This window comes from Crotalus tigris, unplaced genomic scaffold (genome assembly GCF_016545835.1).
Source record: "Crotalus tigris isolate CLP2741 ecotype Arizona unplaced genomic scaffold, ASM1654583v1 scf7180000024461.2689607, whole genome shotgun sequence".
Classification (NCBI taxonomy): Eukaryota; Metazoa; Chordata; class Lepidosauria; order Squamata; family Viperidae; genus Crotalus; species Crotalus tigris.
In genome coordinates, this window is record NW_024100631.1 from 1,079,721 (window position 1) to 1,104,358 (window position 24,638).

The 24,638-nt window shown below is 44.5% G+C and overlaps 1 protein-coding gene across 8 annotated transcripts in view; it reads left to right on the top strand.

Annotated features, from left to right (window-relative positions):
- The window catches only part of FBRSL1 (fibrosin like 1), a 456,102-nt gene that overhangs the window by 176,929 nt on the left and 254,535 nt on the right, over nucleotides 1-24,638 (top strand). For all 8 annotated transcript variants that reach the window (XM_039332294.1, XM_039332296.1, XM_039332300.1 and 5 more), the window contains 2 exons: nucleotides 16,660-16,761; nucleotides 23,238-23,273. In XM_039332294.1, coding sequence (XP_039188228.1) covers nucleotides 16,660-16,761; nucleotides 23,238-23,273 — 138 coding nt within the window. The remainder of the gene's footprint in view (nucleotides 1-16,659; nucleotides 16,762-23,237; nucleotides 23,274-24,638) is intronic.

Sequence of the window (24,638 nt, forward strand, 5' to 3'; positions counted from 1 at the left end):
AACCCCTTTCAACAAGCAATGGTCATAAAATTAACAGTCCCCTGCCCCAAATTAAGTGCCTGATAACTCTATGTAGCCCAAGTTCTTCAGAGAGATGGTTTCTCCAAGTAAATTAGTTGGCCAACCTAGAAAATGCTGAAAAGTTTAAACGACATTTCTCCAGAAGCTTAAAAGGCATGCCAAGTTTTGACCCAGCATACGCTTCCCTCTCCTACAGATGACTTTGTGAACTTTTCAATATTCCCCAGTAGATTGGGAAAGTAGATTTTAAAATGCGCCGTTGATTTAGTTTAAGCTGCAATATTAAAGGTGGATAAAGCCAGAAAGCAAGGCTCAGATTCCAAGGTCATGGTTTCTTAGCTGGAGGTTGTTCTTTTTTATATATATATTCAGCAACAAAAGTTTGGAACTCTGCATTGTGCTGAGCATGCCTTCTCGCCTTCTCCTTTCTCCTCCAGCCTTGGGATAAGCGAAGAAGGAAGGTCTTAGTTACACCATTCTTCCCTTGCTTCTTTCATCCCCAAAAGATCTGTCTGAAAGGCTATTTTAAACATTATTTTCTGTCTTGGACTTCTTACTATTCCAGACTTAGGATACAGCCCTTCACTTCACACATGGAACATAGAATCATAGGGACTTCAGAGGTCTTCTAGTCCAACCCCCTGCTCAAAGAGCAGACCTTATCCCAGGGGTAGGCAACCTTGACTCTTTTATAACTTGTGGACTTCAACTCCCAGAATCCCTGAGCCAGCATGGGGGAACTATGGTCTCCTCATGACTGGTGGACTTCAACTCCCAGAATTCCTCAGCCAGCATGGAGGAAACGTATGGCCTCCTCATGACTTGTGGACTTCAACTCCCAGAATTCCTCAGCCAGCATGGCTCAGCTTGGAAACCTCTCCCTTTCCCCTCAGCATGGCTGGCTCGGGAATTCTGGGAGTTGAAGTCCACGAGTCATAAAAGAGCCAAGGTTGCCTAGCCCTGTTCTACTCCAACCCTTATAACAATCCCAGTCACTCCAGGGGCTTTGCCTCTTGTATAATTTCCACGGCAGTGCAACTGATTAAAATGCCAACCCCTGGAAGAAAGATTGCAAAGAGAAAATTTAATGTATCCTCATCAAGGCCACTGCTCGTTTGTCTCCCGATTGCCTGCAAAATGGGAAAAAGGGGTCCTGGGAACCCCTGTCTTTCTGCATAAAATCCCCATCAAATCCAAGGCACGGAGGGGGATTTATTGTTTCATATCGTGAGGTCGGACTGCCCTCCCTGCTCTGTTTGTCTTAGTCAACTCCTCCAAGGCAATATTTAATAAAAGAGAATTGACATAACTTTCCGGGCTCTCTGCTGCACACTGCTGCAGAGTCTATTGTGAAATAACTCTTATTATTATTGCAATTATTCGTGTTGTTCTGGGGGGGAGCAAGAGGTGGAGGAGGAGGAGAAGGAGAAATAATAGTTGCCAATGGTGAGATTGGGAATAGGGCACGGATGAGCCAATTTTGTGGAATCGGGAGCTTCACTGCTTAGTCATTTGTTGAAAAGCACCTCGGCCGTTTGAGAGGATGATAGGAAACGGGCTAAAATTGGCCTGTGTCGTTTTCCTACTCTTTCTATCTAGTTACGCCTGTCCCTACAAAAGGCCCGTCTCCCTGTATTCATCTCCCATAAACCCCGCTCACCTGTATTCATCTCCCATAAACCCCGCTCACTTTTGCTGTGCACGCTACTCCAGTTGTTCTAATAGCATGTGCAGAGACGGTCACACCAAGCGCTAAAGGACCCGCGTGTTCCCCCTGTGAAGCTATCGAGATGCCATGGGGCAGCACCCAGACCTTTCCAAAATGGGATTCAGAAAACCAGGAAGGCGGAATGGAAGACAGGTGTGTCCAGGGAGAGCGACCTGCGGTTGTGACTGCAACACACATTCAGGTTGCGATACAACAAGGAGAGTTTCGTCCTGACTGGGAGCTTTCTTCAAACGAGAGATCTCCGAGCTTGGTGGTTCTCTTGCAGACGTTTCCTTACCCAACTGAGTAACATCATCAGATGCTAGACGGGAGTAGGGTTTGTGGAGTGGCGGAGAAGGAGAAGAGGAGGAGGAGGACGGTAGGTTCCTTGTTGCTCTCCGAACTTGGTGGTTTTCTTGCAGACGTTTCATGACCCAAACTAGGTGACATCATCACTGCTCAGTCAAACCCTCCTGCCTTCAAGCACTGATGATGTTACCTAGCTGGGTAATGAAACGTCTGCAAGAAAACAACCAAGCTCAGAGAGCACCAGGGACCCATAGTCCATCCTTCCTTTCTTCCTTCCTCCCTTCCCTCTCTCCCTCCCTCCCTCCCTCCCTCAATTCCACTCCCTTCTAGCACTGATGATGTTACCTAGCTGGGTAATGAAACATCTACAAGAATACAATCAACCTCAGAGAGCACCAAGGACCCATAGCCAGCCTTCCTTCCTTCCTTCCTTCCTTCCTTCCTTCCTTCCTTCCTTCCTTCCTCCCTCCCTCCCTCCCCCCCTCCCTTCCTTCCCTCCCTCAATTCCACTCCCTTCTAGCCTGATGGTGTTACCTAGCTGGGTAATAAAACATCTGCAAGAATACAACCAAGCTCAGAGAGCACCAAGGACCCCTCATTTCAACCCTGAGCTACACATTTTCTCCTTTATTAGCTTTCTAGTTACTACAAGCTTAAGGACCGCCTCCTTAAGATATCCTTGATGAGATTTTTTTTTGGGGGGGGGAACTGTATTGACCTCCCTTTGAAGACCTTGGTGGCTTAGACATCGACTCAGTTTAAAGAAGCAGAAGCAAGAAAGCTGGAGCTGAGATTTGTCTAAATGAGTTAGTTGCTTTAGGCAACCAGTCTCAAGAGATGCCAGCCAGAATTTAAAGGAGTGTCTGGTGTGCAAGAGGGGGCTAGTTGTGGGTGCCTTTGGTTACACATTGCTAGATACTGCAGGCTAGTTTATAAATAATGGTACCGAAACAACAGACAAAGCCAGCTTGATACCTTCAAGCACAGTGGAAGATGGTATGCTGCCTAGGTGTTTTTTCTTGGCAGTCATGTGGAATTTATTGTTGCCTTCTTCCAGATGTTTTTGGACTTCCTAATCTAGCCTTGGTATTCTTGACAGTCTTCTCTTCAAGGATGAATTAGACCAATGCCTATTCCAGGGGTCTCACGCTGGATGAGGAATTCTGGGAGTTGAAGTCCACAAGTCATCAAAGGGCCAAGTTTGAAGAGCCCTGGCCTACTCAAATGGTGTTAAAGAAGACTGAAGGATTGGCCTATCGGTCTCTATTGCTGTTTACTCTCTTCTGAATCAGGTTTATTAAACGAACAGCTCCTGAAGAGAATAATAACGGAAGAGAGCTATCTTCTAGCTCCCTGTTTGGAGCAGGTCCAGGATATAGATGTTCTCCATGAAATAATGCTGAACTACAGGAACCCTTGCCTTGCTCCAGCTTTAGTAATATAATAGTAGTAAAGTTGGAAGGGACCTTGGAGGTCATCTAGTCCAACCCCCTGCTCAGGCAGGAAACCCTACACCATTTCGGACAAATGGCTGTCCAGTCTCTTCTTAAAAACTTCCAGTGTTGGAGCATTCATCGCTTCTGGAGGCAGGTTGTTCCATTGGTTAATTGTTCTGACTGTCAGGAAGTTTCTCCTTAGTTCTAGGTTGCTTCTCTCCTTGGTTAGTTTCCAATCCGTTGCTTTTTGTGCTGCCTTCTGGTGCTTTGGAGAATAGCTTGACTCCCTCTTCTTTGGGGCAGCCCCTGAGACACTGGAAGACTGCTATCCTGTCCCCCCTCGTCCTTCTCTTCGTTAAACTAGACATATCCAATTCTAGCAACCGTTCCTTATATGTTTTAGCCTCCAGTCCCCTAATCATCTTTGTTGCTCTTCTCTGTACTCTTTCTAGAGTCTCAACATCTTTTTTACATCATGGTGACCAAAACTGGATGCAGGATTCCCAAGTGTGGCCTTACCAAGGCACTGAAGAGTGGTATTAATACTTCACGTGATCTTGATTCTATCCCTCTGTTAATGCAGCCTAGCACTGTGTTGGCCTTTTTGGCAGCTGCAGCACACGGTTGGCTCCTATATAGGTGATTGTCTACTAGGACTCCGAGGTCCCTCTCACAGTTACTACTATTGAGGCTTTAAGGCTCATCTTCTGTTTTTGTGTTTCCAGATCTAACAAGAAGGTCCTTATCTGAATCCCACTTTTGGGTGGGGATACATTATCCAAAATCGTGAGTGAGAATCCTCTCAGCTATAGCTTCCTTGGTGTCTCTCCAAGCTTGGTGGTTTTCTTGCAAGACATTTCATTACCAAACTAGATAACATTCTCAATGCAGAGAGCACCAAGGACCCCACAGTTCAACCCTGGGCTACAAATACTCTCTTCTATCAGCTTCTCAGCTGTGGCACCTTGGTTATGGAATACCTCCAGTCCGAGGACCAATTCTTTTGAAGGCTGAACAGTCAACACGAAACATTAATTTCTATTTTTAAGAGCACGAGAGCTTGCATTCCTCTCGCTAGCCACTACAAACAACTTGTCTGTTTCCCTCTTTCCCAGGTGTTGATTTGTAAGTGTTACCCTGCAGATTTTCCTAGGGACACATTAACTGGATAGGTCAACTAAAATGGTATTTAAAAGTAGCCTGAAGTGAACAGAGGCACTCAGTGTATGATTATGTGTGATTAGCAAGGGCTTGCATTGTGCAAAAGTGGTTGTTATAATTAAAATCTTCATTTCCTGCTGAAACCTGCGAAACGGCAATTGTCATCATGGGAAAAGTAAACACTTTGGATGTTTGCAATTGAGTGTCAAAGGGCAGTAGCTGTGTGCGCAATTCTTCCCTCTGCAATTCTTCCCTCTCCGTTCACTCCTTTCCTTCCCGGAGAGAAGATACAACATCTCTGTTTGCCAAAGAAGAATCTTTGTGCACATAGAATCTCTTTGTCTCTGAAAGCGGTTCTGACATTCACATTTAACCACTGGGTGCTAGATGGCCCCAATGACCTGTCCTTGGCACCAATTACGCTATTAGCTAATGAAGGATTTCAAAGGTCTTCTTAGAAGCACATTAATTGCCCATCTGAATCTATATTCTAGACCAGGAATCTCCAAACTTGGTAACCTGAAGACTTGTGGACCAACTCTCAGAGTTCCCCAGCAAACATGAAATAAATGATGGCTTAATCTATTAAACTTGACATTGGGCGCTTCTCTTTTCTGCCTTCAGCATGCTTGTGGAGGCATCTGTCCATCCATCCATCCATCCATCCATCCATCCATCCATCCATCTATCTCTATAACCATTCATCAATCTATTGCTATCCATCCATTCATCCATTATCCATCCATTATCTATCTATCTATCTATCTATCTATCTATCTATCTATCTATCTATCTATCTATTATCTATCTATCTATCTACCTATCTATCTATCTATGAATGATTATCTGTCTCTGTCTATCTGTATCTATATCTAAATCTATCTGTCTGTCTCTGTCTATCTATATCTATGATTATCTGTCTATCTGTTTATCTATGATTATCTGTCTGACTATCTGTCTATCTGTATCTATCTCTATCTGTCTGTCTGTCTGTCTCTATATCTGTCTGTCTGTCTATCTATCATTATATCTATCTATCTATCTATCTATCTATCTATCTATCTATCTATCTATTACCATCCTCATCCATCCATTCACCTACATCTATCTCTCTGTCTCTGTAATCTAATTTAGTTTGCCTTATCTATCACCATCCACCTAACTACCTACCTACCCTATGTTATGTGTCTCCATCCATTCATCCACCTACCTGCGTACCTACCTACCTACCTACTTACCTATCCACCCTCTCACCCACTGACCTGATTTGGTCTGGTCTGGAATTGCATTTAAACCAGGCAGGCTACAGGCGTGACGCTCCATTGCTTTGGGAATCAGGTATTCTAATTTGTGTGCCTTTCCCACTGAGTTCACAAATAGGTTTTCAAAGGGAGGCCCCCCCCCCGCCTCTCCTGCATGTTTTCCTGAAGCCTGGCAGCCCTGCTGTAGTGCTGCTTTTTTAAAAAAATATGCCTTTCTCGTTGAATGCCTTGCAAATGCTGCAGAAAGCATCAAGTAGTCAAAAGCTTTTAAATACAGATGGCGAAACAAGTCCCAGTGGAAAACCAGCTTCTCTTTCAAGCCTTGCTTTTCTTTCTCCAGTTCCCCTTCCCCATCTATGCTTCCCTCCCCTCCCTCCCTTTTTTTTTTTAAGCTCATGGCAGGCTTTGACAGATCAGAAGAAATTCTCACAGCTTGACGCAGCTGGATTCGTCTTTGACATGAATGAAAACATCTGGTCCCTAAACAGTCTTTTTACCACCAAAGGGCCAAAAGAGAAATGCTGTGCAACATCTGTTGCACGGGACGTATTTCCCTGTAAATGCAGATGTTAATTGCTTTGTTTTGTCGAGGTAACCCCACTTGGCTGGCTGTTCCTCTTCTCTCTGCCCTAATGGTTTCCTTGAACGCCCAATGTAGCTTTGATTTGCAAATTCACAGGTGTAATGTGGGCGGCACTTAATCAATCGAAAAAGTGGTTAGCAAAGACAGAGAGCACATGAATGCGCTTCAGGAAGAGGTGTGCCGGCTAACCAGCCCAGCCGACATTCAGCTGAGATTAGCCTGCGCAAGGATGAGAAGAGATCTCCCTGTTAAAATCCACTGTACTGACAACTTAATACTAAATCAAAGAGATCTGACTCACAGAAGACAGAAGCTAATGGCGAAATAAGTCCAACGCTTCTCCTCCCAATCAGCCCTTACCACGCCTGCCTCGTGCCAGGTGCTTCTGCTGGCATCCCAAGTAGGGATGAGTCAGAAGTTTTTTAGAACTTGAAGTTCTCATCTCATCCACAAAGATGAATGACGGAACAGAATAACAGAGTTGGAAAGGACCTTGGGGGGTCATCTAGTCCAACCCCCTGCTCAAGCAGGAGAACCTATATCATTTCAGACAAGTGGATGTCCAATCTCTTCTTAAAAGCCTCCAGTGATGGAGCACCCACCACTTCTGAAGGCAAGGAGCTCCACTGATTTATTGTTCTCACTGTCAGGAAATTTCTTCTTAGTTCTAGTTTCCTTCTCTCCTTGATTACTTTCCATCCGTGCTTCTTGTCCCACCTTCATGTGCTTTGGAGAATAGCTTGACTCCCTCTTCTTTGTGGCAGCCCCTCAAAATTGGAAAACTGCTGTCATGTCATCCCCTAGTCCTTCTTTCCAATAGACCAAATATGCCCAATTCCTGCCATCGTTCTTCACATGTTTCAGCCTCCAGCCCCCTCTTGTTAACATCAATATCAGAATATTTGGATAGGTCAAAGCCCACGACAGCGAATAAGATCTGCTAAAATGTCATGGACAAGCTATTCCTAAACCTGTCTGAATAGAACCAAGGTTTGAAGTTTGGGAGTGCAGTCTCGCCCATGTTTATTTGCACATGAGCCTCGGTGGCTTAAACCTCTTTCTAATTCATGCAAAGATGGCAGCTTAAACGTTGCCTGCTGTTTTCAAGAGCCATGTCTACCACGCGAGGCTTTCTTAATCAAAATGGCAACAGCCCAGTGAAACAATGCGGGTGTGCTTCACACCAATGCCAAAATCTTTTGAGCAGAAGCCCAAGCTTCTGGTGGAAATCCATCTTTTTTGCTACTTTTATGTAAAAAATCCCACCACCTCTCTTCATTGTGTTATGGAAAAAAAGCCTTTCCCCCCATGGCTGGGGCGTTTGGAAAAAATATATATAAAACTGAAATTATAGCACATCTGGAAGAGGAGAACAAATTGGGCTAAATGAATCCAGCTTCCTGGCGAAATAAAAGCCATTATTCTCCACATTTTGGTAGGAGAGCTTGGAACTCCTCAACCAAAACACATGAGGGATTCCTCCCGTCCTTGGTCATTGTCCAACTGTAGCACCCCAGGGCCGTTGCGTTTCACAGCTTCTGTTTTATCCCCTGGCTTTTTGGGCTAATTCAGTTCATCCGTTTTCTATACTAAGTGATAAACAACAATTCCACAGGGCCCTGTGTTTGTCCTTATCGCAGCGCGACTTCAGAAAAAAACGTGCCTCCGCCGTGAATGTTAATCACCAAGCAAAACACAGCTATAATTAACCAGGAATAATTGTTGCTCTGCTTTTGTACTCCAGAAAGAGCATTGCTGAGTGACTTTGCTTGGAAAGAGGGGGGGGGGCATTCAAACAGCCTGAAGATGGAGGACTCTCCCCCCCTCCCCATTTCCTAAAGAATAAAGAAGAGGTGTCCCCCAACAGATTTTGGAACATTTGCTCATCATGTTTTCCAGGGAGCCATCTTTACAGTCCTAAAAGTGCGTTTTTGAAAGGCAACTAGACTGTTTTTCCTTGAAGACGTTTTGCAAGAACTGAAGAAGCTTCTTGGGCGAGAGGCGAAATGTCTTCAAGGAAAAACAAAGTTCAGTTGCCTTGTAAAAAAAGCACCTTTGGGACAACCATGACCTGGAAATCTTTACAGTCATGGCCCAAACACAGTCATCTGGAGGGTGACCATAGCAGCTTTTCTTCCATCCTTGCAGCAGTAGTCTAAGCTGGCAATTGGACAATTATTCAAAATAATATGAACCACAGGGAGAGAGAGATAAGATAGAAGCTTATCAAAGAGGGATCCAACCTAAAATTAAGGAGAAATTTCCTGACGGTGAGAGCAATCAATCAAGAGGACAGCTTGCCTTCAGAGGTTGTGGGTGCTCCATCACTGGAGCTTTTCAAGAAGAGAATAACAATAGCACTTAGACTTATATACAGCTTATAGCACTCTCTGAGCAGTTTATAAATGTCAATATATTGCCCCCCCCCAACAATCTGGGTCCCCATTTTACTGACTTCGGAAGGATGGAAGGCTGAGTCAACCTTGAACCCCTCAGGAGCGAACTCCAGGTTGTGGGCAGAGCTTGCTTGCAATATACTGCATTCTAGCCACTGCACCACCAGGGTTCCCTCCAGAATAGCATAGAGCAGTGGTGGTGGCGAATCTATGGCACGGGTGCCAGAGGCGGCACTCAGAGCCTTTTCTATGGGCACGCACACCGTCGCCCCAGTCCTAGGCCTTCAGCTGGGTTTTATAAAACCTTTTCGCTTTAGGCCTCCGCCACCGTGTGCAAAAAAAAAAAAAAAGGTTCAATCTATCAGTCAATTTCAACTTCTCGCGGGGGAAAAAAGATCTTGCAAAGTTGGAATTGATTGATTGAACTTTTTAGTCTCACCCAGTTTGCCATTACCACCGCAGCCATGCCCACCCAATGGGCCACGCCACCCAATGGGCTACACCCACCCGGCACTCAACAATGCATAAGTGGGTTTTGGGTTGCAGTTTGGGCACTCAGTCTCTAAAAGGTTCGCCATCACTGATATAGGGTCTCCTGCGTGAGCAGGGGGCTGGACTAGAAGACCTCCAAGGTCCCTTCCCACTCGGTTCTTCTGTGAATCTGTAAAGGTTAGGACGAGCTTCTTAAGGGCAACACCACTTCAGTACTGGAACCAGAGATGTGGTGAGCTCCCTTTCCCTGGATTTGTTGCAAGTGGAGGCTAAACAACCATCACTGGGGATGCCTCAATTTGAAATAGAAATATTGGACTCTATAGGATTGTAAGATTTTAATCAAGTGTTTTTATACACTCGGAAAATACTGCAGCAGGGTGATTTTATGTGGTGATGTAGCAAATACAGTAACTTTACCGTCCCTTCTTTTAACTAGACGCAGTGCCCCAAATTAGCGTTGTGAAAATATATTCAGATTTAACAAACATTGGGCTTTGATGGACACATCTTCTCCCAGATGGACTACAGAGCCAAGGTTTTATTTTAATGAGATCGTTCTTCTATGTAGCCAACTGGACGTTGGGGACAAGATTTCTAGCTAGCTCAGCTTTTTACTTGACATGTAAAAAGGGAAGAAAAAAAAAACAGGAGGGTACACACAGCCTGCAACTATTGTCTAGCCCAGAGGTAGGCAATCTTGGCTCTTTTACGACTCCTGGACTTCAACTCCCAGAATTCCTGAGCCAGCATGGGGGAACTATGGCCCCCTCATGACTCGTGGACTTCAACTCCCAGAATTCCTGAGCCAGCATGGGGGAACTATGGCCCCCTCATGATTCGTGGACTTCAACTCCCAGAATTCCTGAGCCAGCATGGGGGAACTATGGCCCCCTCATGACTCGTGGACTTCAACTCCCAGAATTCCTGAGCCAGCATGGGGAAACTATGGCCCCCTCATGACTCGTGGACTTCAACTCCCAGAATTCCTGAGCCAGCATGGCTCAGCTTGGAAACCTCTCCCTTTCCCCTCAGCACGGCTGGCTCAGGAATTCTGGGAGTTGAAGTCCACGAGTCATGAGGGGCCAAGGTTGCCTACCCCTGTTGTCTAGACCAATGTATCAAAACACCACGGTCTACACCGCAAGGCAGCGTGGTCCAGAAATTAACCTTTTTATCCATTTACTCTGAAATCTATAGGCAAATAATTCCAGTGACTCTTTAAGTAAAACTGAGGATTGCCCGGCTTCTTTAATAGCGCCGTTTCTGTTCAAAATGTCAACTTTTTAATTTCAGCATTTGTCTGACATTTTGTTCTAACCGGTGCTGGAATATGCCAAATGCAGTTTTTTTCAGCGGAAAGAGTTTAAATATTTGTCAATATCAGGATTATTATTTTTTTTTTGGTCCTCCCTCCATAATACTAAATGCCTGTGCATAGCAGAGAGCAGGTTAGAGCTGATAAAACGTTGGTGGAATGTCAAGGAGAAATAAAAAATAAAAACACTCTTAAAGGTAAACATTATCTTTACGAGATGGTGTTGGTTAGCCGAGCAGTCTTGTTAATAAGGGCGAAATTGTGTTTCTTATTTAAGCTTGTTTCCAGGTTGTTTTAAAAGGCAGTCTCATGCGAATCTCCAGGTATGTTGAAACCCAGACCCAGGTCGGTTTTTGAATATTTTTTATTTTTTTTTCTACAGGGTCACTGAGCAAGTGGCCGTACGTTTGAAACCTCTCCTTTTTCACAGGCTGTTAACTGTAATCGGTTCTTCGTGTGTTACTTTTTTTTTTATTGCGGCTGTGATGAGCTTTTAATTTCATATTTTGCGTTATTGGTTAACTCACGGTGATAAATACTTGAGCTCTAAATCAGCATGTTTTCCTTACAACACTAATCAATTATAATGCATTCGCATTCGGGAGATGCATTAATTGCAAAATTGAAATTAAAGCAGCCTTTAAACCTTTCTCACACTCTCTTTCGCCTGGCAAGTTGGTTGATCTCTGAGTAGGGAAACATTCGACATTTAGATGCAAAATCTCCTCCTCCTACTCCTTTCAGCAAACCCCACTCCCTTTTAACACTGATGATGTGACCTAGTTGGGTCATGAAATGTCTGGAAGGAAACAACCAAGTTCAGAGAGGAGTCTTCCTCCTCCTCCTCCTTTCAGCAAATCCCTCTCCCTTCTAACACTGATGATGTGACCTAGTTGGGTCATGAAATGTCTGCAAGGAAACAATCAAGTTCAGAGAGCTCCAAGGATTACATAGTCGTCGTCGTCGTCCTCCCCCTCCTCCTCCTTTCAGCAAATACCTCTCCCTTCTAACACTGATGATGTGACCTAGTTGGGTCATGAAATGTCTGCAAGGAAACAAAAGGACTACACAGTCCTCCTCCTCCTCCCCCCTCCCTCTCCTCCTCCTCCTCCTCCTCCACTTCCTCACCACCTATGCTTTAGAGAAAAAAAAAGGGGGGGGGAGAGAAAAGATTACATCCTTAATTCAAAGGGAATGTTGCTTTGTGAGTCACAAGTCAATAAAATGTATGGGAGGGAAATGGTGGCAAAGGGCAAGCAAAGAAAATCAAATTGCAGTGTGTGAAACGACTTAAGGAGGGACTTGGGGAATATATAATCTGCAAACTGCCAAGTTAGAGCACGTATAAAATATACAAACAAGCTTGATATTTTTCCCAGTTGATCTCATTATGAGGGATGCTTGGGACAGATAAATTCTGTTAGGAAACATTAGTGCGGGGTTTTCAGGGAAGCAAGTCAGATGTAATACGTTTAACTGGTTTTGATCCAGGGGTTCCTTCCTTCCTTCCTTCCTTCCTTCCTTCCTTCCTTCCTTCCTTCCTTCCTTCCTTCCTTCCCATCTCCTCTCTCAAAGAAATGCATTTATAAAGGCAAACCTTCACACTTGAAAATGAGAAAGAACGACTTTCCACCTCCTAGAAAGAATAACAAGGTTTTCCCACTCGTCTTTCCTAAGCGATAATAAAGCAAAATAGTAAATAGATAACAGCTACGTGAATCGGGGTTGCCTTCCTAATATTATTGCCATCGGCTTGATAATGATGCTGGTCGATAGTCATTCAGCAACATGGGGTGACTTTGGCCGGCCTGCTCAGAAACCCTACGCAAAAGCCAGCCCACACACTTCCACAATTGGCAGCTGATCGCACTTCGTTGAGCAAAAGCACAGTTGCGTTTACACAAGACGCCGTGTCGTAAACCCCACTTCTCAAACCCCATTAGGCTAAACCACAATCACATCCCCTACAGATAGGCCTCAATTTGCAGCAGTTCGTTTAGTGACCATTTGAAGTTACAACAACAAAAGGGACTTGTGATCCTTTTTCACACTTACGACCGTTGCAGCCACCCCACGGTCACGTGATCGAAATTCATACGCTTGGCAACCGGCTCCTATTTATGATGGTCCCAGTGTCCCCCGGGGTTCACGGGATCCCCGTTTGTGACCTTCTGACAAACAAAGCCAACGGGGGAAGCCAGATTGTGTGACTAATTTAACAACTTCAGTGATCCATTTAACAACGGTGGCAGAGGTCACAAAATGGGGCAAATGTCTCAGTTAACAAATGTCTCGCTCCGCAACGAAAACGTTGGGCTCCATTGCGGTGGTAAGGTGAGCACTACTTGTACGTGATTTTAGCGCGCTGTGTGAATCGGGCCACCTTCTATTTTGTTGCACGTTATCGCCTGGAGTAGCTGTACGAGGATCGAAATTGTCACTCATCAGCCCGCCTGGAGTTTCCTCTCCCGTTTGGCTTGCCAAGATCAGCACGTTCCTCCCAAGTTCTCGTTGCGAGCCTTTCTTTAAAAGAAAGAACGGGGAGCCTAAAATTAGAAGCCCCGAAACCAAACAGAACCGAAGCAGATGGCCGTCGCTTTAAGAGCGTGATTTATAAGAAAAATAAAAAAATAAAACTTTAAAACTTGTCAAGGGGGGAAATCCCAGCCGCCTGTCGGAGCAGCTGTAGAAAATGAAGGCAGATGATTCAATTTGGATCCTGACCCAAGCGTGTTTGCAAATGCTTCTGAGCGTGTACGAGATAATAAACAAATGCGTTGATACCGCCAAAGATCAGACTGAATCCCCGCTCCTTCGCAGGCGGTTGAGCTCCCGTTAGGAGCAAGCCAGCATTGATAGGTTAATGGGAGTCAGGGTCACCCAGCGCAACATCCTTCAGAACAACTTAAGAAAAGAATTTGTCTCCTTTTGCCCCGAAGCTCCCAACGGCCCTCCGAAGGGAAGGCAGCTTTGGATAAATCGAAGTGTGTTTATTAATAATGAGTGGATGGCAAAAGCTGCTTACGAACGGAAAACAGGGACGGCACAACCATGAGTTGGGGAAGGATGCAGGCACTCCTCGACTTACAATCATCTGTCTAGTTACAACGGCACAGAAAAAAGTGACTTGTGACCGTTTTTACACTTACAACCATTGCAGCATCCCTCCCGTGGTCACGTGACCAGAATTCAGACGCTTGGCAACTGACATGTACTTGTGACTGTTGCAGCATCCCAGGATCATGTGATTCTGCCTTTGCAATTTTCAGACAGGCAAAGTCCATGGGGGGGGGGCAGCCAGATTCACTTAACAGCCGTGTGACTAATTTAACAACTGCAGCGGTTCCCTTGTGGCCAGCAAGGTCGTAAAATGGGGCAAAATTCACTTAACCACCATTGTGTCACTTAACAAGAAAAAAGGTTGGGCTCCACTGTGGTTGTAATTTGTCGACTGCTTGCACCAGTAGACTCATCAAGAATGAAAGTTGGATTTTCAGGTGGTTGGGGGGGGGGTCTTTTGATGGTCTTCAGCTCCGTCCTGGAATAATTCTTTTAATCAGGAAAAAAAGAAAAATAGCAACAGGGAGAGTTAACTGATGCTGGAAGGTAATGAAAACACGAGTGACGGCTAGGAGGATTGCGATATTTCATCCCAAAACGTGATGTCGGGGGGGGAGGGGTCGGGTCTGCTTAGCTAGCTTACTTCTTAGGACCCCCCCCCCCAGAAGTAACTGGAATTGGTACATGGATTTTTCCCACCCTCTGCCGCCTCCTGCAGTCATTCCTTGGTATCGTTTCATGCAGAATCCGGAAAGTAACCGGAATGGATGTGATTCTGCAATTCTCATTGACCAGGAATGACTGCATCAGTCTTAAGGTATGCTTCAGCCTAGGAGGGGTGGCTAATTTGTTTTAAAGAACCATGGGCTCTGCTCCATGCTGGCTGGGGGATTCTGGGAGATGAAGCCCACCCGTGTTAAAGTGTGAAGGACACTGCGGTCGACACGGATTCGTTTTTCAGGAGATCGATGTCTATACGTGTCCATTTTAAAGCTGAGGGAAAAAAAGAGAAAGAATTAACGCGCCAAATTGGATCAAAAGGGAATATTGGCAGTCGCCTTTCTGTCTCTCTCCGGTACAATTAAAATTGGCCAAATCCTTGCTAACGGAGCAAGGAACAGCTTCATGCCCCATCCCTCTTGGCAAGTTCATTTCTAACCTGGTCTGCCAAGGAATCCCCCCTCCCTGCCGAAACCAATAGATTGCATTGTGCAAAAAAACCCAGGTTGTTCTCCCCATTCAGACCTGCGTGAGTCTCATTAAGGTAATTACCAGTGAATTAAAGCAGGTTGTCTGACTGTTCTAGCAATGGGGGAGGGAAGGGAGGGGGGTGAACCTCCCTGCTGGCGATCAGCAGGTGTAAATGGACAAGATCTGTCAAAAAGGTGGAAGATCTTCTTAATTCACAGCAGGAAACAAGGGACAGAGGTACCGAAGGAAGTTTAATCATTTACGTTTACTCCGAGAGGTTAATGGTGGCGTCAGTCGCTCTAATTTGCTTGCCCACTGGAAGCTCTTGTTAGGTCAGATTCCTCTTTGTGTGTTGCTGTCTGCAAGTTTGTTTTATTCCATTTCTGCCTGCCATGCTGGCTGGAAACATGAATTTTTTTTCGATGTGTAACTTTGGAAGAGAAGGGGAAAATAATAAAGAGGACTGCCCTGCCGTTGTGTGTAATGCGATCAAATGAAGCGATTGGGAATTACGACTGTGATGATGCACAAGCCAGATGTTTAGACTGGGTTTAGCATTTTTATCCACTTATTATTGTTACTTCTGTACAGCTGACAATTCCTAGCTCCCGAACCCTTGGGGAGAAAATATCTTGTAGAGGGCCATATTGATATTAACTGTACTTATAAAAAAGAGGAGGGAAAAAAAATAAACCCAAATGGAATAAATGCAGTTAAATTGAAGCATCATGTTAGACTTTTGCAGAAATTAAGCCTCAAAGTTGCAGGTCAGGTAAGTATAAGTTTGACGTACCGATTCAGACAATTGAAAACCAGGGTGACTTGTTCCTTCTAAAATTATCGTTTTGGAAAATACTTAAGAGATACCAGAAAAATTTTGTCATATCCAAGGAAATAGCTTTGGCTCAAAACATGGTTTCCTAAATATGTCAGTGAACGATGGTTTCATGTCCAAAGTTCCAAAGTCCCATACTAAAATGCCCATTTAACCGTTATTAAAGAGTTGATAAGGGGTGGCTCAATGTTTAAAGACACCGAGTTTGTCAGTTGAACAGCTAACAACCTGGGTTTAAGACTCACGCGATGGGTGAGCTCCTGTTACTCACTCCAGCCTCTGCCCACCTAGCAGTCCAAAAGCATGCAAATGCGAGTAGATAAATAGGTGCCACTTTGGTGGGAAGGCAACAGCGTTCTGTGGGCCTTTTGGCGTAGTGTCATGTTGGCTACACAGCCACGGAAATTGTCTTCGGATAATGCTGGCTCCTTTGGGCCAAGAAACAGAGATGGGCACTGCGCCCTAGAATCGGACGTGACAGGGGAAACCTTTACCTTTAAAAGGCTGATAATAAAGCCAAAAACTCCACCTAGCACCTTGGCTTTTGGGATTATTTTTTTCTCTGTTATAGAAATATTTGCAACTTCCTTGGCTAGCGGACTTGCCAATACTTAAAAAAGTCTGCCTTGAAATAAGCATAGCAAGTCAAAACAGCTGCATCTTGGAGATATAAATATGTAATGAAAGAACAGATGCTTGTCTGCTTCTTGGGGCCATCTTGCCACCTTGGGGTGCGAAGAAGATCTGAAATGTCATTAGTTTAAAGTCAGATGTTTCCCAAAGACATCTCCAGCTGTTTCGGAGAGATGCCTGAACATTCGGGCCTAAGCGAATGTGGTTTCTTTAGACTCTTTGCTAAGTTGATGTGGTTTCTTGCTCCTCTACAGATGAAGATCCCAGCGAGACGGGGTGGCAGGAACAGTGAAGATGACAGCATCCGGGAAGCCACCAGTTCCCAGCTAAGTAGCTCCAGGGACTGCCTCAGCGATGTGAGTATCTTACGAGAAACCCCGTGGCTCTCCGTGGCTGCCGTGTCCTCAACATTGCATGAACAAACGTTAGGCGTTCAGAGGTCAACGTGTAATAACTTTCTCTCCCCGTCCCTATGTCATGACAGACTGTTAAGGCGTAAGTGGCTGATCTCTCTGGCAAACACTATAATCACCACACAAATAAGATGATAAGGGAAAGATCAGAAAAGGAGTAAACCGCAGAGCGGGACAGTAGTTCCTATGTTGGGAAACTGGAAGGAGGAGTCAAATGGGGAATTAGCCTTGAGTCCTTATGTCACAAGAGGCAAAAGCCTGACCCATCTCCTAAGGTCCACAAAGTCTTATTTGAATTGTTTCCAGAGGAAAGCAAGCAGTCTGGGCAGTTTCTTGAGCAGATACAGGTAATCCTCAACTTACGACTACAATTGAGCCTCAAATTTCTGTTGTTAAGCGAGACGTTTGTAAAGTGAGTTTTGCCCCATTTGGCAACCTGCTGTTATTAAGTTAGTAATACGGTTGTTAAGCGGAGCTGACTTTCCCATGGACTTCGCTTGTCAGAAGGTCACACAAGGGGATCACATGGCCCCAGGACACTGCAAGGGTCATAACTATGAGTCAGATGCCAAGCATCTGAATTTTGGTCACGTGACCACGGGGGATGCCACAGCGATCGTAAGTGTGAAAAATGGTCGTCAGTCTCCTTTTTCAGTGCCGTGGTCACTTCAAACGGTCACTAAACAAACCGTTGTTAAGTCAAGGACCATCTGTATAGGCAGAGCTCAATAAAGTTGCTGGCTTCAGCTACTCACAGCTGGGCAGGGAAGACGGTTTCATTGGGGTGAATGAGCATAGGTCTGCAAGGCAGTGGGCAAACATGCAAACGTGTGAAGCACTATGAAGCCTTATATAAGACTAAGGGCCATTGCTATTGCCCTCCCTCCCTCCCTCCCTCCCTCCCTGTATAGTGGCTAGAATGCAGCACTGTAAGCTAACTCTGCCCACAGCCAGGAGTTCGATCCTGCCCGGCTCAGGGTTGACTGAGCCTTCCATCCTTCCGAGGTCGGTAAAATGAGGACCAGATTGTTGGGGGCAACAGGTTGATTCTGTAAACTGCTTAGAGAGGACTATAAAGCACTGTGAAGCGGCATGTAAGTCTTAAGTGCCATTGCTAGTGCTATTGCTCCTTCCTTCCTTCCTTCCTTCCTTCCTTCCTTCCTTCCTTCCCTCCCTCCCTCCCTCCCTCCCTCCCTCCCTCCCTCCCTGCACAGTGGCTAGAATGCAGCACTGCAAGCTAACTCTACCCATAGCCAGGAGTTCGATCCTGACCAACGCAGGGTTGACTCAGCCTTCCATCCTTCCGAGGTCGGTAAAATGAGGACCCAGATTGTTGGGGGCAACAGGCTGACTCTGTAAACCCCTTAGAGAGGGCTGGAAAACACTGTGAAGCAGTATATAAGTCTAAGGGTTATTGCTATTCCACTGATGAACTTATTTTAATTTCTTTGCCTCTGTGCTGTGTAGGGGTTGGGATTGGAAGGATGGAAAGAGGTTCATTGCCTCCCGTTGAATTCCCCCATTGCTGCCTTTGAGTGAAATGTTATGATCAAACAAAAACCAGACGGTGGCTTTGTGTATAAACACCCAAATGGGGTCCCCCCCCCCACATCTCCACCCCCTTTTTTTATTCCCTTTCAGTAGCCAAGAAATCAATGAAAATGCTGAGATAATTTTATGTGAAGCCTTTTTTTGTGTGTGTGTGTATGTGTGTGGCGCTAGCAATTAGCATTTTGCCTTCATTAAAACATGATTTTTTGCTAATTAGGACCTTCCCCGTTAGGAGAGATTTAAATGACGAACAATAATCAAATGCTGGCACTAGGCATGTCTGAAATATTAAATTTAACATTTCAGTGGCGAGCCACGCCGATGTCCCAGGGAGAGTAAGTTTTCATGTTGAGTTCTATTAATGTGAAATATGGTTCATAAGTAAAACCTGTCACAGGGAAAGCAGTTCATGCCAACTAAATTCAATTGGACAGTTAATTTAGCTTTAAAATTGAAAACACTACCTCTGTTTCTAGATGCTAGGGAAAGAAAAAAAACAGCCTTTGATAAGCCTAATGTATTTGCTATTAAGGCGCTCAGAGCTTACACCCCTGAAGAAGGGGGGGAGGGATTGAGGGGGGGGAGTAAAACAGCTCACACAAATGTGTTTAAAAGCTGGAGGTATTTATTAAAAATGTCAGCTGAAAAGTGCTTTTGGCAGATTAAAACGGGATTCGGCTTGACAAGTCTGACAGCCGAATGTGAGGGTAGAAGCGACGGAAGGAAGGAAGGAGGAACTAGAATTCAGGCTACGTGTTGTGAGTGTGAACAGGGAGCAACAAACGATGTGGTGATGGGGGGAAGACATGGGGAAGGATGGAGAATGCACATCCTCCAAGATTGAAAACGAATCTGGGAACCCGGAAAAAAAGGCGGTGGAGAGAGAGAGGACCTGTGAAATCCACGTAGAGGCAACTCAACCGTGTTTGACATTGGCTGAGCCGGTGGTTGTGTGTTTCCTTGTTGCCTCCATTGTTTTGTTTTTGGTTGCAGCTTTTGGGATGCTTCCCATCTCTCGTCTGCCTGGAGAGGTTCTCTCTGTCTCAGGCACATGGGTATGAGAACATGCATCAGAGTGTCTTGATCCACCTTGTTCTTTTCCACCATGGCCAGTGGAAGCTTCTGAGAAGCCCACAAGCAGATCATGTTCCTCAAGAATACAGTGAATTAGGGAGGCGTCTGCCTGCGAAGTTCTCTTGTTCTTCTGGATTTGCCTGGCTAAGAGATCCTGGGTATTTCCACCAAGATCATCTTCCTTACCTTATACAGATGGCTTCCAAAGCTATTGCATAAGGCTGGGAAAATGGACTCCTCTAAGATTGAAAGATACTTCATGTGCATTCCTGCTCCCTTGCTTGCTAGCCCAGCCCATCCACCCACCCACCCAACCACCCACCCACCCATCCATCCATCCCTGTTTCTGGAGACTCCATTTCTGGAGACTCTGAGTTCTTGGCCAATGGCAACCATCTCTTCTTAAAGGACTTGTACCTCCTTATCGATAAATACATGGTAACCCTCCATTGTAAGGTGTAGCGAAAGGGTTTGAGTGACTCTTGGCTGAAACCAACGTGTTTTGAGACCTCCGGCAAAGTGGAAATATTCTCCAAGGTGGACCAACAGGCTCCGAATGGATTGAGCAGAAACACCCATGAGAAAGTCACACAGCAAATTCCTTTCCGTGAGATCCTTGTTGCTCTCTGGACTTAGTTGTTGATTTTGGGGAGCATCAGGGACCCCACCGTTCAACCCTGAATTACAATATATTCTCTCCCATCAGAGTTTGCTTCGTCTGCTACCACACTGGTGTTAGCAGGAAGAACCAGTAGGGTTTTTTAAAATAAATAAACACGTCTTTAACCAAAGCAGATCTCAGCATCCATGTTTGTTCTCAACTCTGCCCTCAGATGCACTTGAGGTTTAAGCTGGTTTGCAAACCCTGCTATTACATAGCTACTCTCCTGCCCTGCTCCGTTGAGTCAGAATGAAAGTTTGGGCCACCGGCTGTTCACACATGTCAGAGCAGAAACCTTTGTGGACTCGGTTATAAAACAACCCAATCCAAATACTTGGCTGCCAAGATTTAGATCAGTAACCTGATTTGAGAAACCTTGGCAGAAGCAGGAGTACCACGTCAACAAGGGTGAGGCAACCTTAAATCCTAAAATTATATTTATCTTAGGGAACAGGCGTTCACTAGCATTTTGGTCATTTTCTCATCATCTAGTTCCCTAAAAAGTTTTGGGGAGTAGGTTCCCCCCCCCACTGCACCTACCCCCCCCACTGCACCTACCACCAATCGGACATGAGGAATCATAAAAGAATTAAATAACAAACCCTGATGACTGTTTGGATTAAAATGAAATAGGGGTAGCCTTTGGGCTCATCCCAAAAGAATAACAGAGTTGAGAGGGATGGTGGAGATCTTCTAGTCCAACCCCCTGCTCAAGCGAGAGACTCTATACCATTCTATTGCTTCTCCTTCCCCTTCTGCTCCTTTGTTCCGTAATTGTCCTAATTTCCCCCAAACCTGCTCCCCCCCCCCCCCGTAAAAAATAAAATAAAAATCCACCCGGCACTTTACATAATGGCTTTTTTAAAAAAGGGTTTATCTTTTCTTGACCCATCCGCTTAAGGAGAGCCTGCGTTGTTTTTTTTAATGGATTTTGTCGGTTGCTAAATGGAATGGATTGCTGCTTATTATCATCTAAATAGAGTCCTGATCTGCCCACAGAACAGCAAATATTTCAAAGCTGTATTAATTGGAAATGCAGGGGAGGCTGGCTGGGAGGGAAGACGGGGAGGGCTGGTGTCACAGAGTCACAATTTTGTGCTGTGGGCGGGTGAAATTGACTGCCAGTTGTAGTAAATGGGTTTCTGTAGTTAGGGGAAGCTAACCCTTCGATTCTCGGGGGGGGGCATCCCTGGATGAATGGGGTGGGCTAAGGGGCACAGCAAGAGCCTAATGGAGTGATAGACCAAAGCAGAGAGCAAATTGGCAATTAGAGGCAGGTTGGCTGGTTGCAGCCAAGGAGCCCCAAGGTGGAAATTAAAAATATAAAATATCAGGCATAAATAGCAGCTGATTAGGAAATAGCTTACGAGAAGCGGGTGCCACCTCAAGAGTAAGTTGCATGGATAACTGGGCGTATTTCCGTCAGGTGCAAAGAATCAGGACCATGCGTGAAATTCCAGTGAAGCTAATTTATTGCTTTGGCCTATACAGCTAGTCCTCGACTTATCACCACAACTGAGGCCTGCATTTTGGCTGCCAACCGAGACAGGCATTAAGTGAATTTTGCCCCATTTTACAACCTTTCCTGCCACAGTTGTTAAACGACTCACTCTGGTTGTTAAGTTAGTAACGCGGTTGTTAAGTGAATCTGCCTTCCCTGTTGACTCTGTGGGTCAGCAAGTCGCAAAAGGGGGATCGTGTGATTGTGTGATCCTGCAACCGTCATAAACACGTGTCAGTTTGTGAAGTGTCCAGATTTTGATCACCTGACCACGGGGATGCTGCAGCGGTCGTGAGTGTGAAAAACAGTCATAGCTCATCTTTTTCACTGCTGTTGTCAAACGGCCAGTAAGCAAACTGTTGTAAGTCGAGGACTACCTGTACATAAGAATCTCATCAACCAACTGCCAGCACTCAATTTGGCCGTAGATAAGAGGAGTGAGACTCAGATCACTTGTGGCAACGTAATGACTCCAGGCTGATTCCTCTCTTGACGCCGCCCTCGGGCTTTACCTATTCTTCTCCTACACCCTCCCTACTTATTCACCCAGCCGTAAAAAAGAATCGTGCCAGCTTCTGAGTTAGTGTTAGATGTTTCTGCTGTTCCTTCCAGCTGTCAGAACAGAGTGGGCTTTCTTGCCTGTGGAGAAATGAATAAATGTCAACAGAGGAAATGGGGGAAAAAACACCAATGAGAAACGACCCCCTGCCCTTTGCATTAGTGTTCGGATCAAGCTGAGCCTCACTGGTGATTCTTTACGCGGGTTTCCGAAAAAGAGATTTGTAATTTCCAGGTCTCCTGTGGTCTTTTTCATTACTTTGCTCCTGATCATCTCTTGCCTGCTTGGAGAGGATGGTTATTCAGCTCTTTTACTTTTATTTTCTTTTAAAAGTCCAGAATCTATTTTCTTCTTTTAATCTTTCCTGTTTTAGAGTCTGTATTTTGATGTTTCGAATGAGAATAAAAATTTATACAACAGCAACAAAAAAAAAAGTCCAACGCAAAAGGAAGAATATTTGCATTTTTTTATTTTTTTTTAATTCTAAAATTACTATTTTTAAACTGTGATGGTTATTTTAACTGTGATGCTTCTGATACGAATAAATTCTAAAATGTTAACTTTAACATTTTAAATTCTATGTACTGTTTTTATACTTTGATATTTTATATTTTATTGTGCACCTTGAGAGTCCCTCATACTGCTCTTCTTATATATACACATATGCATGTAATATACACATATATAGAATGAGGGACTCATTATATACACATACACACACACATACATATACATACATATATAGAATGAGGGACTCATTATATATATATATATATATATATACATATACATATATACATATTTAGAATGACTCTCGTTCTATTCTCCTTCTTTCCATAAATTCACATCTATGATTTAATTCTCCTTTCTACATGTCACACCTGTGATTGGCCTGCACACCCTTTAATTGGGACGCACAGCTAGGAACGTACATCAGTGTACCCGGAACTTTATATTCCTTTGGTTGAGCATGAGGAGGGGGTGAAGCCAGGCAGGGGGTAAGACTTGCGTTTTTTAGCATTCTTTGCAACCATTTTTACTACTTACAGTGATTTTCTCTTTTTCCCTCCCAGAGTTCTGCTCAATCGTTGTCCGGAAAGGGCTATTCGGTAAGTCTCGTTACACGGCTTCTACGTTGCTCCTGTTTGTTCCTTGACTGGGAAAGAATTTGACCCTCTGTTGGGTTTTTTTGAAGCCAGGCAGAGTCCTAAAAATAGGTTTGGGGAGATAAATCCCCTCCCTCCCCACTCGTGTTTATTACACCTCTCTTCAGAGGAACGAATGTGAAACATGCTCTCCAAATGAGAGAACATGGACAAGAAAATGGGTTTTTGCGCCTTTCCACTCTGAAGTTGTCTTGTTTAATATACGTACATTTTCTACTGATGATCCTGAGCTCACGGAGAGTTGTAATATTATAGGATTCCTCGGATTTGAAGAACGCGAACAATTTCGGACTAATAGACACCTTGGGTGCTTCGCTAGCATATTGTGTAGATGCTCCGTGTCTAATTTGAGATCATGGTCAGTTCAGGGGAAAAAAACGTATATTAGAAAACAGATAGATTAGATTTCTTCCTAACTTCTCTTATTGCCACTCAAAATGCCATGTTACTCAGCTGGTCTTTTGGGGGGGGGGGAGTTTCCTAGCTAGCTGGGCATGAAAAAGGCACCAGACTGCAGACCTCTCCTTTCTTTTCTTAAAAGTAATTGTTGTAAAATAATAATTCAAGTCGATACGGCTTACAAGTCGATACGTACAAAATATCCATGCTCTCTCTTTGCTCAAACTTGACTTGCACAGCCAATTATCTTTTGATTGTCCCACTTTTTCATATATTTGTGCAATTTCTTCTTTCTTGTACACATGTTTATATTTAATGCTTCATTGATGCTATGTTTACAGACTCTATTATCCCAGTGCTGGTCCAAATACAGTTTGTACGCTTCTACAAAGTGAAAAGTTGAACCTGGCGGCTGTTGGGATTTTCTGTTGAATTTTGAATTTCCACCTTGATTCCCCAATTCCAAGAATTTGCTTCCTTGCTAAGCTGGGGTTGTTTTTTGGGGGGGAATGCACATATGTACACCCACACTTATACCCACCCCTTGAAGTGAACAAAACAACCCAAGGCTGACCCATCAAACAATATATTAGCCCTGTCCCACCTCTTTGGACAACTAAAGCTTAAGTTAAATTCCTTGCCAGTCTCAAAAAGAGAATGAAATAATACTTAATTGTCTGCAGAATTTCAAATTACCAGTGGGTAACTGTTGTTGGAGAAGATTTTCGTTTTGTAGTCTGGAATCTGACTTTTGCATAGCAGCTGACCATTGTCATGTGCAAAGTGCATTTTGAATGTTGGTTACGGAGTTTTCGAGCCAATGAGATGGGATTGATTTACCTCTGAAAAGAACACCCGGAGTGTTTGATTTGTTCTGCAGGTCAAGTAAACATCCAATGTTGTTGCTTA